The following is a 20,000-nucleotide window of genomic DNA, read 5'->3' as shown; positions in this document are numbered from 1 at the left end:
AAACACTTTGCTTAGCTTTAACCACCCTAACCTTGGCCTTGGAGGATGCCCATGGATTGATTTGTTGTGATGGTACAGGTGTGGTTCAAGCTCACTTTACTCCAGCCCACATACACAAAACGTCAAGCCATTTTTTAGCTTGGGACGCTGGCAAAGGCTGCCAATATCTTTGCAAGGTTGTAACAAGATCCTGTTTTCATGGCATCAGGCGTCGATATGTGCATGTGCAAAAATATTGCAATATGTAATATTATTGCTGCAGACAGAACCCTATGGAAAGTGAACAGGGAAAAACATTTCCTGAGGTAAAGTGTTAATGTATGTGTTCATTTCTAACAAACTTCTAACAAAAAACATCCATGTATTAAGCCTAAATTCAATAGTGTCCTATTAAAGGCCCAGCTTGGATTATAGTTATTTAAGCTCTTTTTAACCATTGCAAATTGAACATTTAAAATATTCGATATTATTGCATACTAGTGCGACAACCCCCAACCTTTGAATCGTGTTCCCGCCACAATATCTAGCTCCTTACCTTTATCTCCTCCCCCCCCCGACAGTCGCTGATCTTCCTGGGCTGCGTGGCGGCGGCGGGCTTGGGCCTCACGCTGCTCTTCCTGGCCATCTACCTGAGCTGCCTGTGCTGCGCCCGCAGGGACGATGAGGACCCCGGCGACACCAAGAAGAAGGGCTCCTGCTGCGTCACATGGTCCGCCGTCACCGCCGGCCTCATCAGCTGGTGAGTGGACACACACACACACACACACACACACACACACACACACACACACACACACACACACACACACACACACACACCTTACCGCGAACTCCAGAAGACCAGTGCAAATTTGTGCTTTATATCTCATTGCAATTTTATCAGGAGGACATCTACTGTATGATGTTTGTATATGTGTTTATATTTTATTTTTTTATTTAATAATGTAATGTATTGGTTGTGTTGACTACTGTTTGCAAACCAAATTGCCCACCGGGAACAATGAAGACCATCCTATCCTATCCTATGTGATGACGATGTCATGTCAAAGTAAATGAATTAGACTCCTTATTTCCGTCGTTGAATGTAGTTCATATAAAATGGTTGGGCTTCTACTTCATCAAACAATCCCAAAATAGGGTCGCCGGCCATGCCATACAAAACCAGGCGACTGTAGGAGGGATTTGTTATCCCGGGGGTATTTTGACACCAGAAGAATAATACCAGCTCTTACTCACGTGCCATTCCCTCGTCTAGCAAGCAGGATAAATGTTTCTCCCCGGCGCTACGCTGTTTATTTATTCTTCACTTCAACAGTTTTGGTTCTGTTGTCCTAACAAGGCAGTGGTGGTCTTTAGCTGGCATGCTGTTTTCATTGCACACATTTCAGTGCTGTTGTTATGACTGCAGTCAGTCGTTAGGCCGTCTGGGTCCTCACCGGAGAGACGCTGTGCCAGTGGCACCAGGAGACGCCTCGGCCACTCCAGGTTACCTTCATGGCTGGATTGGATTGTATTTTTTCATTCCATATGTTGCTCAACATCATAAGCCTCATAGTATAATTGCCTATTAAAGTCTGATTTTAAGGTTCATCTTTTATTTAGCGTCAAAAATGCCTAAGTGAAATAGATGACTTATGGAGCACCTTCGGGTCAGCGTGTGTGTGTGTGTGTGTTTTGCGTGTGTGTTTGTGTGTGCGTGCGTCGCTATTATGTTGACTACACACTCAACATGCCGAATATCTATCATGTTGGATAACCCCGATTTTGAGATCGGGAGGTCTTAAGTTTATGAGATTCTATCTTAGAACACTACGGCAGACAGGATCATCTTGGCCGATTTTCGTCCCGATTCGGCTGCCATGGGAACGCCACCCCGATTCTCGTAAGGGGCAAATCGGCCACGATATCGGGACATTTATCTTGTAGTGTGGGGTCAGCTTTAGGCGGATAGCGATTAATGGAATGTAAAAAGCACCCTAGGATATGCTTAGGATATAGCCAGTGAGGCACAGTGAATCAGCAGCCTCAGGTGACTAGAGTTAGGTTACATATCAAAATCTGGCCAAAATATGACTACGGCAATTATGCTATGAGGCTAACGATGTCCAATCTGCCTCAATACTTTCATTTGATTATTATTATTATTATTGGCTGTTTTTAAACAGTAGCAAATTCTTGCAAATGCATGTGACCTGGGCTGGGAAACTTCTTGTGAATATTTCATCTTTTTAATTATCTTGAGCAGACAGACAGACAGTAGGCCGTGTAGAATGGTAAGATCAGCAACTTGATAAATGCGCAATAAATCTCTTTGCGTCATGAAAAAGGTCATAGGGAGTCAAAAGCAGTCCACACCCAGTGACAAAAACACTCCCTCATCGTCTGCAGATTCCCCAAAAGGTCAGTCCTAAGGTCTCTGCTGGGTCCCTTTCCAGGCTGGAAGAGACAAGCACACCTATTCTTAGACCCCCTTCTACTGCGGGTTGCTTTCAAAGGTTGCCGCGGCTATTATTTATGTAAGAACATACACTGGTTCTTTTACCGTCCGATATTAAGCTCCAGGGCAAAACACTGGACAGCCTCAATGGGATTAAATCTGATTTGTTACAGTTTACAGTTTTTAGCACCGGCAAATCAGTGACAGCACACCATATATTCCTATATGGGGCTGTCATTTAAACCGACTCCTAATCTATGTATTTCAGGTAGCATTTCGGCTACCTGTCTGTCTGACCCACTTTCGCAACGGAAAAGGAAGCTCTGTAAGTTCTAAATAATTGGGCCAGACCGACGTCCCGCGTTGGGGAGGATTCACCAGCGACTCATTGTGTTTCGTGTGTCTGCATGCCAACATTAAGGGGAACAATGATGTTTCACTCGTCTTTTGAGGAAAGAATGCTGCACTGTCAGTACCTCAGTACGATCGTACGTAGCAACTGAGGGGGGTTTTGCCGAATCGTGCGGTTCTCAAGAAGTAGATAGTTAAACCGAATGAGGATGGGAGATTCCCCCCCCCCCGGTCCACATCATATGACAACAGGCCTACCGAATTAAAAGGTATAACTGAATTAGGCCGTTGCGCCACAGATACTATGTAAGCCGTTTTTTGTGTGTTTTGCATATCGTTTGGGAGGCAAAATAAAGAATGTCTGACGGAACGGGACTAGGTGTAAAAAAAACAGACAAAAGAGCAGCCTGTGAAGAGTAGCTGAGCGGTTTCTGAATCAGGGACACAGCGTAGTTATATCTAGCTCACTGCTCACATGTTACTGACTCTTACTCTGTGGAGTAAGAGTCAGAGTCAGCTCTCCCTCTCTCGCCCTCTTTCTCTGTCTATCTCTGTCTCGGTCTCTCTCCGTCCCTCTTTTGTCTCTATCTGTCTCTGTCTCTGTTACGGTCTCTGGTTCTGTCTGTCTGTCTGTCTGTCTGTCTGTCTCTCTATCTGTCTCTGTCTGTCTCTCTCTGTATCTGTCTGTCTCTCTCTGTGTCTGTGTCTGTCTGTCTCTCTTTGTCGGTCTGTCTCTCTGTGTCTCTTTCTCTCTGTCTCTCTCTCTGTGTCTCTCTCTCGCTGTCTCAATCTGTCCCTTTCTCTCTCTGTGTCTCTCTCTCGCTGTCTCAATCTGTCCCTTTCTCTCTCTGTGTCTCTCTCGCTGTCTCACTCTGTCCTTTTCGCTGTCACTGTCTTCCTCTGTCTCTCTCCCTCTCCATGTGTCTCTGTCTCTTTCTCTGTCTGTCTGTCTGTCTCTCTCTGGAGTTTCCAACATGAGGTCCATGAAAGTGGTGAGGCTAGCGTGATGGTACGACCATGACCTATAAAAGGAAAAACATTTCCAATAATGATAATAATATGAGTCATAAGACTAAAAATAAGTGTTTTTGTGTCCCATTGGTTCCCATTGATGGTACCTTTCTGCTGAGGGCTGGCTTGTGTGCTAAGGTAATTGAACAAGGCTGCTTAACTGCATTAGGTTTCAATTATTTAAGCATATTTGTGTCTCCCAAAACGGAGATCGAAATCAAAAGTGCTTCTCTTATTAAAAAAGGTGAATTAAACAGTTTAAATTGACTACTTGGTTTTAGGGTGGTGTTTATAAAAGCAGAAAGGCTTACTTGCATAACGCTGGCATTTTTCTTATGTGTTTAATGCTAAATAAAGGCACTGTGTTAACTTTACAAAGAGTCACAGTTTGCCGTCGGTTTGGTTGAGGAAAAGGGATTCCAATGAGAAGTTATTAATTCAGGACATGTAAAGAATGCAGGGGCTGCATTTTTTATAGGTTGCTGAAATATGAATGAAATATGTGTTAAACATATACTACCCTCTTCCTTAGCACACTCCACTGGCCTGCCACTTCCCCCTAGCATATGAAACATGAACAGTTACGCATTACCCAGGTGACTGCTCTCCCACAGTCTGCATTTCATTACTTTTATAACCTTATAACTGCGTGTGAACACACACACACACACACACACACACTCACTCTCACACACACTCACACACACACTATCACTCCTTTTCTCAAGATGACTATGTCCACGTCTACTACTGTAACAACCAGCAGTTAATTATGATTGCACATCAAGTCATTCTGTGCCTCTTACCTACTCTGCTTAAATGTACATTAACATGCTCTGTAATCACTCCAGAATCCAAAGCTCCCAAAGTCCATCCCCATTGGTTGAAACCTATTCACTCTTCAGCAGATGCTCTTACACCCAGAGCGACTCCCAGGGACTCTGGATGCGTTCCATCATGAAGGCGCAGGTCAGGGTGCTGGGCCTGCTGTGGGCTGAACTCTGTGGACGTTATGCGCTGTGTCACAATAGATCGCTCGCCGTCTGTTTTGAGACCACCGCGGGCGCTCAATACAAATGCAATTACACAGGAGATCAACACCAGGCCCCGGTTTGGTCCGCTGACGACGGGGGCCAACGTGGGAGAGCCCGGATTCGATGAGTTGTTGTCCTAAATGAACGACGTGAAGGACCAGGGGGAGGGGGGTGGAAATCCCCTATTACAAAGTTTGTACATCTATCTAAAAATCGACTTTAAAATCAACCTGCAAATCGACTTAAAAATCAAGCTGGAAAATCTACCTTACAATCCCCCAGCAAAATATCTGGAGATTTGCATAAAATATTTTGGTATTCGGCAACACTTTGATCCAAAGCGACTTTTTTTTTTTCTGTCCCCTGGCGGCCGTGTGATTGATGAGCGGGCTCGGAGCCATCAGCATCTTTCTCAAAGATGTCGACATGTGGATTGCGGCCATCGGGGTTCACCCTTTTGCTGATTTGCTCATTCTTGTCCTCTCTTCTTATCTTCGATCGGTATTCTCTGTTGCTTCACTGACATGTGGTTGGGTTCCGGTTGTCAAGGGCGATACCGCGGCTCTGCCGCCTAATGGCCGTCGCTAATGTGGTCCGCAGCCTTATGGCTTCCACCTGTGTCTTTCAGAGCCATCGTTAGTCAAACTAATTACACAAAGGTTGTGTAATGCTTGTTGATGCTGGCAACATCTGTCCCCATGTGAAATCATTATGTGTGGTTTTTTTTTTAGGATCGTGTTCAAACATCCATATTTCTCAAAAAGCAAAAGAGAATCAAGAGTGAACAAAGGGAAGAGAGAAAGCAAAGATAGTGTGGGAGCAGCTCAAGTAAAGACAAAGGGTCGATCCCACTACAGGAATACAAACACAATCCAGCTAAACCTGCAAGTGATTATATTGTCATTATACACCCTCCGGGTCCCAGAATGTTGTCTTTATAATAGCTAACCATTGTTTGAGATGCACAGTGTTCTTTTGGATGTTTGGTAAACTGCTTCAGCCAAAAATAGAAGCGTTTATAAAATATTCAAAAGAGTGAGTTGGTTGCTTTATGGTGTGGAGCTTATGAGCGAGGATTAATTGTTTTAAATGTTTTATTATATGATATTGTATTCACGAAAATAATATGAGCAATATTTGGCCTATTTTGTTAAAGGAGAGGTTTTCCTTTTGATGTATCCACAAGGTAATGATTCTGCAGAGGTTTGAAGTGTTTCTGCCTCCTTGTTACATCTCAACATGACAGCTGACACTTTTTATTTACTTTGGTTAGTTTGGTTATCTAATTAGATCAGAATTGATACCATTTTCCCTCAACGTGTCTATGTACTTCTCCTCTGTAGTGCCATTCTTAGCTCAGGGCTGTGGGAGGATGGGAGGGGGAACGTGACCCAGATGAATCCCGGAGACAGCAGCTCCCATGGTGTGCTGCTGTTAACCAGCCCATGTTTTGCAATCTATACAAAACAACACATCTGACAGAAAATAATTGGGTTTATCATTATGTAGCAAGCGAGTTAATGAGCCCAAATAACCAAAGGGCCAAAGGCAAAATCTGCCCTTAAAACTCTGAAATGTGTGTTTATCCATCTTATGTGTTTATCCTTTTTGTTGCATCGTCAGCTGTAAACAAATGGGTTTATTTGCCTCTCGCTATCTGTCTGTTCGAGCCTCCCTGTCTCTGTCGCTGTGTCACAGGGATGTCTCTCTCAAAACCTCTCCATCGCCATTCTTGTCAACCTCTCTCCATTTTCTCAGCTCATTTTCTCTTGTTTCCCTCAGTTGTGGCTGTCATTCTGCCATCCTCATCCTCCTTTTAATATCACCCTATCTTCTGGAATCGTTCAAATGGTTTCCTGCAGGTGGTCCTGTTAATGGAATCCCTTCTTGATTAAAATAGTTTTTCATCTGCTCCGGTCGTAAGATGGTCTGCATAGGCGTAGCATAATCAGGATGTAGTCCCCCAGCAGCTCGTAAAGCAGTGGCCAAATGTTCATCTCACAATCAGACAATCAGATAAGATTTCATAAAATCTTGCTGAACGCTTTCCCTTTTCTACACTTAAAACCTGTTTTCAACCAATCACTTGGCTGGAGGCGGGGCTCTGTAAACATGTGATTGGTAAAAAAAGTCACAACTATGTAAAAAAGTATTGAAGACAAGTCTTCAACACTGGGTAGAATAGTCACCGTAGAAATACATTTATTACAATGCACTTCTCTGAGACTCATCCACTTACACAAATGATCTTTATACAGTAGAATACGTACTTAACGTAACAGGAAACAAGGCGTAGCTCTGCCCCTTGCGGTCCTGGTTTCCGGCCCGGCTTCTGTGCCGCCTAACCCCCAGAACTTCTTCTTCGACATGGTAGGACTGCTGGAGCGGAGATTATCCCAAACGTTGGCTACTTTTCAGGAGGCAGCTCAGTGGAGCACGGCAAGCCAGGCCTCATTTGCTAATTGATATAATCCCCATGCTTGATTAGCGCCGAGCCAGCACACTTAACCCCATCCCACAAGGTTTCTTGAGGGTATGATCGGGGGCCAAGTCCTCGGGTTACCATAGGTCTGGAACGTTAACGTTAGATCAGAAAAGAGAACACATTTCTATGGCAACTGAGCTGTGTCAATTGACACTATTTCCACCCACACATAACGAGAAACCTGCAAAGACAGCATTCAGAGAACATGGAACACGTGTTGCGTAATACTAGCAGATTAGGTTTAGATTCAGTCGATTTCTTTCACACGTCAGAAGTGAGTAAGTCACACATTTGAGTTTGAAGTTTATAGATAATGCAATGGTGTGAAGAGGAGGGCTGACCTCTGGAGAACGCTGCGTGACCTCTACATCAGACACACACCACACAGATTAGTTGGAATTGGAAATACAAGTTGTTTAAGTTGTTAAGTTGTTTATTTTCGCTCTTATGGTATGGTTTGTTTATATATCATGGATATGTATGATGAACTAGCGTACAGCCTACTAGTTAATCTGCTATGGGTTTGAGGCAAAACCAAATCAATTGATCACACCGTGCTATAGAAATACTAACCAACGTGCTAATTGTCGCCCCATAAAATCACGTCTGTGAAGGGGATATTCCAGGCCATAAAAGAGCAAAAACTCCCTCGAGCGAGTACTTTGCATCCTGACATTCAGGGGATCCGATTTGACTTGCACTATTAGCCAGTAGTTTATAGTTATTGCCACGCAGCTGTTACCAATGTTAATGTGGTTATAATGGGTGCAGCTGCCTCCCTAATCACACAGTGGATGTCTGTGATTAACATGTTATGTGGGCTACATGCTGTAGGGTTTCATTTGCATTTTAAAGGCTTTACTATTTGCATATGTACCGTATTGCAGTAATGAGAACCAAAAATAAACACATCTAAAGCAGGCAAAATAAGGACACAAGCTATGAAGAAGTATGGATATAATCACTAATTTAAGGAAAAGTATAACGCAACCTTATCCTAATCTTATGCAGTGTGAAACATACTGAATGGTCCTCCACTTTTAGAAACACACACACACACACACACACACACACACACACACACACACACACACACACACACACACACACCAGCAGGGCCCCCCCGGGGGAGTTTTGAATGCTGAATGAATCCGTGTCTTTCACTTGACTGTGCTCTTCAAGGAGCCCCCCCCCCCAGGGAAACGCACATCTTTCCCTTCCCCCTACACCACCACCACCACCACCACCCCCCCGCCTCCACCACCACCACCCCCCCGCCTCCACCACCACCCCCGCCTCCACCACCACCACCACCACCACCCCCGCCTCCACCACCACCCGCTGCAGTTACGGGTTGGTCGGTCCCCTGGTGGCCATTTTCTCGATCTCGATGCCCACTGATGCGTTGGGTCCTGTCAGGGACTGTTAGGCCATTGCGCTCCATTTAGCTGTCACCATTTTGTTCCTAGTTTGTATGTAATCCCCCCCCCCCGTTCAGAAAAGTCAACATGGATGGAGTAGGTGGTGGTAGGGGTTGCGGTGGGGGGAGGGGGAGGGTGAGGAATGACTGAGGCGAAATGCTTGTGAAAAACTAGCGTGATTAAATATTCACGAGACGCGGGCTACTGGTGGTCCGACGACGCTGTAGCTCATCGTTGTGAAATAAATATTAATTTAAGAACACAAACTAAGACTGAAGTTTGAAACTAACTTACTTTGGACACTATTACATTTTTTAAGCTTAACTTTCAGCTGAAATGTTGAATTAGAGAGGAGAAGGTGAAGCATTGTGCCCTTTAGTCGCACTGCACAGAACCTCGTTATCAAACGTTAACTAGTTCACTCCTCACTCCCTTTACAGCATGGCGGTAGGTGTGGGTTTCTATGGCAACAGCGAGATTAACGACGGAGTGTACCAGCTGACCTACTCCATGTACAACGCCAACCACACCCTGGGAGGGGTCGATAGTCTGGTGAGTGGTCACACACGCACACACACACACACACACACACACACACACACACACACACACACACACACACACACACACACACACACACACACACACACACACACACATGTACGCACACACACACACACACGTATGCACACACACTTCCACTTTGTGTTTTACATTGGTTACCTTGATTACGGTTGTGGTAAAGAAATGTAAAAGTATGGTTGCTAATTGACTCCTTGGCCTCCACACACACGCACACACACGCGCACACACACGCACACAAACGCGCACACACGCACACACACACAAACGCACAGCCCACCAGCCCACCCCAAAGGCAGGGTGCGGCGAGAGGCCAAGTCCTCGTTAGTGGTGTGTGTGTGGAGGAAGGCAAGCTCTGCCGGAGAACAAGGCAGAGTGCGTCCACCTGTCAGGGCACTGCTTCTGTTCCCTCCCTCGAACCGGCAGCCACACCAGAGGCTTCGACAGCGGGCTCGCTCGCAACGCGTTTAGAGATGCAGCAGAACGCGGGACACGGCTGGGCTCCTGAGAGCATAGCAGTAGCGTGCGGTGACCCTAACATTTCAGTGGGGCAGAAACTACTGGCATATGACCACACCCACAATTTACACTTTTTTTTTGTACATATTTGTACATGTACATATTATATACATATATTATATAATATAATATATATATATATGGGCTTCACATCACTCACACTCGTTGACTATAAATCCCCTTGTCCTGTTGATTGATGGCTAACTTCTCTTCCAATTTTAACCTCCTAATGTTTTTTTTTAACAGAAACTCAACACTGTTTATCACAGGTGCAACACCACTCGCCATATCTGCATCTGATATAAAAAAACGACAAAAGATACTGGCGGAATAATTTGAGTTAAAACAACAACAGTTCTAGAATATGACCATGGGGCAGACTACTTTACGACCATATAGGCGTCTATTAGCGCAGATTGCAATTCTTATTGCAGCCTGCAGGGTTATGAGATAAACACACAGAGGAACGCGGTCGTTGAGCTGCCCGGCCCCAACATTGCGTGACACGTTAAACTCACGTTAAAACACTAAGCTAAAATCACCACCATCATCATCATGTGATGTCAACAGACCAAAAATAGTCGGAAAGCCTACAGAAACTATGGATAGTTAATGTGACAATCACATTATTAAAAATAGACTTGGAGCAATGATTTACTGAGGAACAGTTTTTTTGGGAGCATGCTTTTGCAAGTAGTTCGCTGCCCCACCTGCCCATATGGACGGCTCGCACCTGGAGCATAGCATGAGGTCTCAGCACAGCGGCGTCACGGCGAGGAACATTAGATTCATTCACGGCATGGTGTTCAATCAGGATCACCTGTCGGTCTGACGGGTATAATCAAAGCTATTAAAAAGTTAATGAAAGCACAGACGAACCCGAGGGAGCCATTATGGCCCTGCAAGCAGAAAAAAGGCTCTTCCATATTATTACGTTGCTCGCCGTGTGGCAACGAACACACGATTATTGACGTCTGCAATGATGCCAGCGTTCGAAACTGCTTATACATCTATTCATGACCTTGAGGACATCCTTGTCCGAATGTGCTGACCGCATGGTGCTGTTAGCAGAACCTTCTATCAATAATGCAGTAACACAAAATACATGCACGTGATCTTTCTAAACTGATTTAAGTGGTAGCAAAAGTTACAGCCTTGACCAGGCACTTATGATTCTGTTTTTCTAGTTTTATACAAATAATGATGAAACCAGAAGCCCTTGAATACTGCTCAACATAAGTTGGTCATAATAGTCTTTCATTCCTGAATCGTAGAGTCTAAATAACTAATTAACTAACTCATTTAAAATATATATTTTTTAACTGCTTGGAAGATTTGGGTTTTATTGCTCAATAGGAAGAAAGAGAAATGCATAAAAACTAACATTTGGTGCTTGCAGCCCCTTGCAGAGGTTGTGTGTGTGTGTGTGTGTGTGTGTGTGTGTGTGTGTGTGTGTGTGTGTGTGTGTGTGTGTGTGTGTGTGTGTGTGTGTGTGTGTGTGTGTGTGTGTGTGTGTGTGCGTGAGAATCTTGATAGCAGCCTGTATCTGGTTCATGTTCTTAAAGATCCAGATGATAACAACTCCAACCCTCCACTGTCTGCGGGGAAGTGTCCCACGGTCACAAAGACTCCCCTTTCACTCCTTTCCCAAATGGTCTCTCTTTCTCCCTCCTTGAACCCCAGTCTTTTATGTGAAATCCCTTTTGCTGTCCTCGCGGCTGGCCTCCCTGGTTCCCAGTGGGGCGTAACACGTCGTATTCAGAAGCTCACCACAGTACATTGCGAAAGACGTAGCACACAGGCGAAACAGCAGGCCTTGTTGCAGCAGAACCACCGCGCTGCAGTGAGCCATTCATAGCCTTCCCAGCATGTAGAGTCACACACTTTTCCCCGAGCGGCAGTCAGATGAGCACTTCCTAGAGTACAAGCCATCGCAAAATGTCAAACGGACCAAAAAATGCTTTGTAACCGTTCTTCAAAACAAGTTAAATGGCCTGTTTTTGGACTCAAAACGGGGGATGACGGGTGTGTAGTGTGTGACCCTGGATGACTTCAACCAGAAGGGATTACGTTCCTTCTGGGTTAAGGGGGCATCTGTGTTGTTGGCTGAGTAATGGTCCAACGATTCCCTCAAATGTAAAGCTGGCGCACTGGGGATAGCCGGCGGCTTACACCGTGTAAAACACAGCCTGATTTACACTACGTACTGCACGTTTTACTGCTGAAAACGCTAGCGTTGAATGTTTTGAGATTTTATACGATCCGCCAAATATGGAAGTGTTGCGTAGTAGTGGTGGTGGTGTGGGGGCAATTTAATGGCACACATTTCCCAGTTATGATTGGTATTTTCCCACAGCAGCCCTCAAGGGCTTGCAGGCTGACAGCATTTGCTCGTCCCTGTGCACGCGTACAGCGTGCGTGTGCGGGCGTGTCTGAGCGGACATGTGTGTGTGTCAAAGCCCACTGATTATAGACTGTTAAGGAGGTCTAGTTGCCGAGTGGCACAAAGAGACCAGTGTACAACACAGCGTTCCCAGACGCCCCCCCCCCCACATAATCAACCATGAGCCCATGAGACAAAGCCCAGGATGGAGGCCAACGGAGACCATTGCCGGCCCGACTGATTGGCAGGTTGAGCAGTGAGATTGGTATTGAAGCTCGAGTGTCAACAATGGCGTGCCCTTGGCACCACTGAATGTCTTTTAGAGAGAGAGAGAGAGAGAGAGAGAGAGAGAGAGAGAGAGAGAGAGAGAGAGAGAGAGAGAGAGAGAGAGAGAGAGAGAGAGAGAGAGAGAGAGAGAGAGAGAGAGAGAGAGAGAGAGAGAGAGAGAGAGAGAGAGAGAGAGAGAGAGAGAGAGAGAGAGAGGACACATTATTGATGAAGGCTTTCCCCTGAACTTCTGTTCAATAATTCGTTCTAGTCTAAATCGTATGCTTTCCAAGTGAATGCATTTATCCGTTCTCACACTGATTCACACACACACACACACACACACACACACACACACACACACACACACACAACCGTATAGATTCACACACACACACACACACACACACACACACACACACACACACACACACACACACACACAACCGCATAGATGAAGTCACACACAGACACACAAACACACGCACACAAAGTGTATTTTGGAACACTTTGAAAGTCACTCTTGCGTGGTAGAACCGGAACATTGTAAAGGGGGCGCCATTCGGGGACACTGGCGTCACACAGCCCACATGGAACCTAGACAAGAGAGGTGTTGAGAGAGAGAGAGAGAGTGGAAATCCACTTTTAATTGAACTATTTCAGCTGAGACGATGCGATTCATTTGATATTTGTCAACCAAATAACAACTCCTTTGTTCCGAGTGGACAGTGACAGTGGGAGGCTTTTTGAAGCCAGCCGTCGGACAATGCCTCGTGTTGCTGTGTGGTTCTGGCCGGGAGAAGAGAGCCAGCACCCTGACGCCTGTTGGAATATGGCCAGTGATGTAATAGTTATTAGTTAGGAGTCCAAATCCAAGTGGAGGCAAATAATACATCTGTGAAGTTTGCCACACTTTGATTAGGATGAGGTTAAAATATTGGCCTTCTACATCTTTGTTTATTTCCTTGATCTTTCTTAAAACAATGTCAGGGAAAGCTGATAAAACATAATCTCCACATATAACCCTCAACCTCTGCAGGACCATCAATAGTTGTGGTCTGTAATTTGTTGGTTATCCTGATGATGCGACCTAAAACAAAAACACACTTCCTAAAGTTTCTTTACATGTCTTCAAGGCCTATAGTTAAAATTTTAAAGCATTAAAACAAGAAGTTTAATCCCTTATCCCGCACACCTCCCTGTTGACCTAATTTACCCCTCCTCTCCGCCCCGTCAATAAGCTGCTGATGGTGTAAAAGGTCCCCACTCCAGACACTTGATTGGAGATTTTTTTTGCTCCGTGGGTGACAGGCACCCTTGTCCTCTCTCGCAGGTACGACTCAGCTGAGAGGTGAACCCTGTGCACTCCCTGATTAACTTCCTGGTGCTTACAAAGCTGGGCGTGCAACCAATTAAGCAACCATTGAGCAGAAAGTGCTGACTCTGCTTAAGTCTTCACTGAATCTCATTCCAAATCCCGCTTGGACCGACCCTGGAGCCGTCTTACACATGTCGGACTCTCCAGGGACGCCTTCTTGTCTATTCTCATTTGCTCTCACAAGATCAATGAAAAGCTTCCTCTATCCCTCATTGGTTTTGTTTATCAATTATTGTCAGCCGCCAATACATTTTTTTTTTTACTTTTAAAAACTATACAGACACAACAATTATTACTTTGAACCTATAGCCAATGTTAGGGTCATATCTTCATTCAAAATGTGTTTAGATTAGTTATTGATTCATTGAATTTCTGACACATCCAGGCTTTTCTTCAAGGCTTTGCGCCTTATCTTTTCATATGAACAATATCTTTCTTCAATTCTACATTGTGTTGTTAGAGTGAGTCATTAATTCATTGAGTTCGTCCACCTACTCGTCTTGATACTTGTAATATTTCCTATTCATCTTGGTTCTCGTCTACTAGTCATCAAATTGCTTATTAAATCGTATTAATATGCTTAAGAGCACTATCTGCCATGCCCTAAAAATAAGAGACTGCTATTCAGACAATGGGGATTCAGAGTGGGGACTCGTCTCTCCCCATGCTCAGGATTAGACCGAGATCATGGCATGATAAGCAGGATCATCTGTCTCTCAAAGTGCTCCAAGGTAAGATTAGCATGGAGCAGGAAGAAAGAGCGCCACCCCCCCCACTCACCACCCCCACACACAGTTCTCCCGAGGGATATCATCTCCAAAAGTGTCGGAGGAGTTGGAGATGAAGCTGTGTTGATGGAAGGGTTAGATAGCAGAGCACCGCAGGCAAGAGCTAACCCAAGTACTATCTTGTGTGTGACTCTTACCCGGGCCTTGCCACCGCTGCACAGCGGGAATGGAGCTGCATCTTTTCAAGTCTCATAGACAGACATCGGACCAAGCTACCTGACACAAATACTTGGATACTTGAATCCTTAGATTTGATATAGTTCGTTTTTTGGAAGCAGGTGGAATGAACCAACTGATGTGGTGGATATTGCACTTGTTCTTCAGAAATAATATTGAATAGATTCATGCAGGGAATCAAGGTTTAATCAGGAGTGCGTACTCAATCTTTTTTCATCCTCTATTTGAAAGACAAACAAGCACAGTTGTCATCTTAAATAGCTTAGATAGTGCTTCATTCTTCTCTGTCCTACAAAATCTTATTCTCTGTCTCTTCTCCACTCTCTTTTTTCTCCTGACATTCTCTCTTGCCATCGGCAGTCTATTGCAGGCCGCGCAGTGAATGCAAACCAGAAAATTAGTTCCCCCCCCAGTCTATTCCCCTCTCCTCCCAGTTCTCTCCTTTGACAAAGGCTGCGACAATATGGCCCTTCTCTATGGTGAATGCATGTACCCAGGGCTGAATGCCGGCATTAAGTGCCCTTTAATTACCAACCATTAATAATCAAATAGCAGCGTCTCCTGGCTCAGTAGTGCCCTGATGCAAGTGTCTTGTTATTGATCTTATTTTGGTCCAAAGCCAAGCTCTGACTCTTGACACCTCAAACTACGAAGGGAGTAAACTTCTTCCTCTGGATCCTTTATTTAGTTAAAATCGAATAAACCAACATGCCACTTAGACTGTCAGGCAAAGAGAGAGAGAGAGAGGTAATCTGAGGAGAGGACCAGCCTTTCTAGGTAGTCCCATGACTTGAGATTTGTCACCACAGCCATTAATTGCTGTGCAGCTTCACCCAAAGTCACTCGAGTGCCCACCTCATGCCAACTAAGTATTGATGTGGAAGGAGGTGGAAGTTTAAATTAACTTTCCCTTGCCGAACCGATCCAAATCCTCTCAGCATTGCAAGCTCAGGCCTGGCGCTGGCACCGCGACAAAGTTTCCTCTCCGTGAAGAACATTTCTCCTGGCCCTGTCCGTCGTTCCTCACTCCCCGTATACCAGCATCAGCACACCACCGCTGCTTTGCATAAAACCCCTCTCCCTCTCCATGTCTCTGTGTCTCCCCCGTACCCCTCCAGGTGTCCACCACCATGGGCAGCATGCAGCGGGGGCTACAGCAGCACCTGGCCCGGCTGGACGAGATCTTTGCCACGCGCGGCGACTACGTCCAGACACTGCAGTTCATGCAGCAGATGGCGGACAGCGTGATCAAACAGCTGCTGGGCCTGCCCGACTGGATGGAGACGCAGGTGGACCTGGCCTCAGTGGCCGACCAGACCGCCAATATCGAGTACTACAGGTGAGGCGTTGCTATGACAACTATAGAGTACTACAGGTGAGACGTTGCTATGACAACTATAGAGTACTACAGGTGAGTTTACTAACGACAACTATAGAGTACTACAGGTGAGACGTTGCTATGACAACTATAGAGTACTACAGGTGAGACGTTGCTATGACAACTATAGAGTACTACAGGTGAGACGTTGCTATGACAACTATAGAGTACTACAGGTGAGGCGTTGCTATGACAACTATAGAGTACTACAGGTGAGGCGTTGCTATGACAACTATAGAGTACTACAGGTGAGATGTTGCTATGACAACTATAGAGTACTACAGGTGAGGCGTTGCTATGACAACTATAGAGTACTACAGGTGAGGCGTTGCTATGACAACTATAGAGTACTACAGGTGTGTTTACTAACGACAACTATAGAGTACTACAGGTGAGGCGTTGCTATGACAACTATAGAGTACTACAGGTGTGTTTACTAACGACAACTATAGAGTACTACAGGTGAGACGTTACTATGACAACTATAGAGTACTACAGGTGAGGCGTTGCTATGACAACTATAGAGTACTACAGGTGAGACGTTGCTATGACAACTATAGAGTACTACAGGTGAGACGTTACTATGACAACTATAGAGTACTACAGGTGAGGCGTTGCTATGACAACTATAGAGTACTACAGGTGAGGCATTGCTATGACAACTATAGAGTACTACAGGTGTGTTTACTAACGACAACTATAGAGTTCTACAGGTGAGACGTTGCTATGACAACTATAGAGTACTACAGGTGAGACGTTGCTATGACAACTATAGAGTACTACAGGTGAGTTTACTAACGACAACTATAGAGTACTACAGGTGAGGCGTTGCTATGACAACTATAGAGTACTGCAGGTGAGGCGTTGCTATGACAACTATAGAGTACTACAGGTGAGGCGTTACTATGACAACTATAGAGTACTACAGGTGAGACGTTGCTATGACAACTATAGAGTACTACAGGTGAGACGTTGCTATGACAACTATAGAGTACTACAGGTGAGACGTTGCTATGACAACTATAGAGTACTACAGGTGTGTTTACTAACGACAACTATAGAGTTCTACAGGTGAGGTGTTGCTATGACAACTATAGAGTACTACAGGTGAGACGTTGCTATGACAACTATAGAGTACTACAGGTGTGTTTACTAACGACAACTATAGAGTACTACAGGTGAGGCGTTGCTATGACAACTATAGAGTACTACAGGTGAGTTTACTAACGACAACTATAGAGTACTACAGGTGAGGCGTTGCTATGACAACTATAGAGTACTACAGGTGAGTTTACTAACGACAACTATAGAGTACTACAGGTGAGGCGTTGCTATGACAACTATAGAGTACTGCAGGTAAGTTTACTAATGACTGAGAGTACTACAGCAGAGACTTTAATCACGACCAGTGCCACAGGTGAGAAGTTAGGTAGAGTACTAAATAAATATATTTACAGAATTTTAGGAGAGTAAGACCTTGTTAATGACCTATCACAGGTCAGGGTTATTATTTATACATGACAAAAATATTGAACTGTGAAGTGTACACAGCAAGATCAAAACAGTATAAACAAGTCAACAAATGAATACTCACCACTAAGTTATTCTGCATCCAGAGGTCCAAAGTTTACAGAATCGTGTATCCCGGTCAGCACCCTTGAACTTATAAATAATTCATGTTTACATGGAACTATCCCGCATGTTATGACCTGAATACATCATGTGTTATCAGTCGTAATACGGCTGAGAGCATGCATCACCCTGTTATGTTCTGATCCCCTGCGGACAGGAAGAATCGAGAGCATCTAATGCAATCCTATGCAATCACAAAGGCACCCGGGGCATGCCTAGTCTGGTGATTAGGGGTGTTGGTCTCTCAGAAGAAAGGCTATGGGTTTGAACCCCAATGTTCGCAGTCTCCCTAGATGAAGATGCTTAACCCCATACCTGATTATTGAGATATACAAAAACATACTCTAACACACACACTTTTTCATAAATTCATGTGGATGCAGTCTGAGAGGTATACTCCACCATTGTAACTGATGAATGGGTGCCACTCACTGAAGAACTGAAAATACCCAAATGCACAACTTCCGAACATATAAACCAAATTATGTCTTTGAGCAAATAAAGAGCTTTAAAAAATAGAAAGAGACGATATTAATAAATAATGTCTCTGCCCCTGGCCCTTAAGTGTCCCCATGACGGAGTACACCAGATGGTGATGTAGAAACTCGGCCGTTTGGTGTTTTGTGGTTGCGGTGGTGGCATTGATTTGAATCCAACAGCCTAGCGTGTATCCATTGATCTGTAATGGGACTTCCAACACACTGATCAATAAGCAGAGCTTTACACCAATGGATGCTAATAGCACCAGACAGAGGGACACTCAATAGACTCTGGTTGTTAATGCGCTGGGGGGGGGGGGGGGGGGGGGGTCTAGCTGGCTAGCGTTTCTGCTCACGTAGCACGTGTGTGGTCAGGGGAGAGAGTCTGTGGGCTTATGCATGTTGATACATGTGTATACTACAATACAGGGCTTGTAAGTGAAGCCTGTGTTTTTGTAACAATGAAGAAGAAGAATTATTGGTACGGAGGGTCTTTTATAGGGCAGTACTGGATCAGGGGGAAGGGAAAACAGGATGGAGAGAAGGGAGCGATGGAGGACTGGGAGAAGAGAAGGGAAAAGGGGTGAAGGGTGGGGGACATGGGTGAAAGATACACAAAGGAACTGAATGTGAAGAGGGGAACATACATGAATACACAGCAAGCTCATTGTGGTTTGGGGAAATGGAAGGAAAAGCACTGGGATAAAAAACGATAGCGGTCAGGAAAAAGAGGACGTATCCCCGCAGAATGGCCATGGTGGGATGGATAATGGGGAGTTTACAGAAGAGGGATGTGTGAGAGGTAAGAGAATCGATCAGATGGATGGCTGGCCGGAGATGTGGGCAGAGTAGTAATAAAACACAGGTCTATTCATTATTAACCATCTAGACACTTTGAATGATCACTGGCACTCTATATAGCACACACCCACACACACATTTTATTACACGCCATTTGCGGAATGAAGGCAATGTTTTAAGGTAATGGGCTGCTATTAGTCAGTAACACTTTTTCTAACTACTGAAAACACTGCTGTCATAACCGCCTTAAATGTCATGCAGAGTGGGCTAGTAGGCCTTTCTATGGAGAAACTCTTCAACAAGATAAAGACAATGTTGATTTATATTGAGCATCAACAGAGGATTATGGATTGTATATATATTTATATATATACTGCATATCTCAGTCTGCAACGTAGAGATCTTTATAACATATTCACACAGATATTAATTATTCTAGTGGTCGGTTTGATTAAGCATGATTCTCTCTCTCTCGCTCTCTCTAACTATATATGTCTTTATGTCTCTCTCTCTCTCTCTCTCTCTCTCTCCCTCTCTCCCTCTCTCCCTCTCTCCCTGTAGGTGGTTGACCTACCTGCTGGTCCTGATCCTGAACCTAGTGATCTGTCTGCTGTCCTGTCTCGGTCTGGCCAAGCAGTCCCGCTGGCTCCTCACCACGTGAGTTACCCCCCACCACCATCACCCCACCACACCACACCCACCACCACCATCTCACCACCACCACCATCACCCCACCACCACCATCTCACCCCACCACCACCATCACCCCACCACCACCATCACCCCACCACCATCATCTCACCCCACCACCACCATCACCCCACCACCACCACCATCACCCCACCACCACCATCACCCCACCACCACATCACCCCAC

General features: G+C 45.0%; 1 protein-coding gene across 1 annotated transcript in view; it reads left to right on the top strand.

Annotated features, from left to right (window-relative positions):
- Positions 1-20,000, top strand: part of ttyh2 (tweety family member 2) — a 49,627-nt gene that overhangs the window by 11,482 nt on the left and 18,145 nt on the right. Inside the window, exons 2-5 of the mRNA XM_084485936.1 lie at positions 561-739; positions 9,180-9,291; positions 15,952-16,172; positions 19,685-19,780. Coding sequence (XP_084342062.1) covers positions 561-739; positions 9,180-9,291; positions 15,952-16,172; positions 19,685-19,780 — 608 coding nt within the window. The remainder of the gene's footprint in view (positions 1-560; positions 740-9,179; positions 9,292-15,951; positions 16,173-19,684; positions 19,781-20,000) is intronic.

This window comes from Micromesistius poutassou (assembly GCF_964030765.1).
Source record: "Micromesistius poutassou genome assembly, chromosome: 21".
Taxonomy (NCBI): domain Eukaryota; kingdom Metazoa; phylum Chordata; class Actinopteri; order Gadiformes; family Gadidae; genus Micromesistius; species Micromesistius poutassou.
Note: the sequence above shows the minus strand (reverse complement) of the source record. Positions and strands in the feature narration are given on the sequence as shown.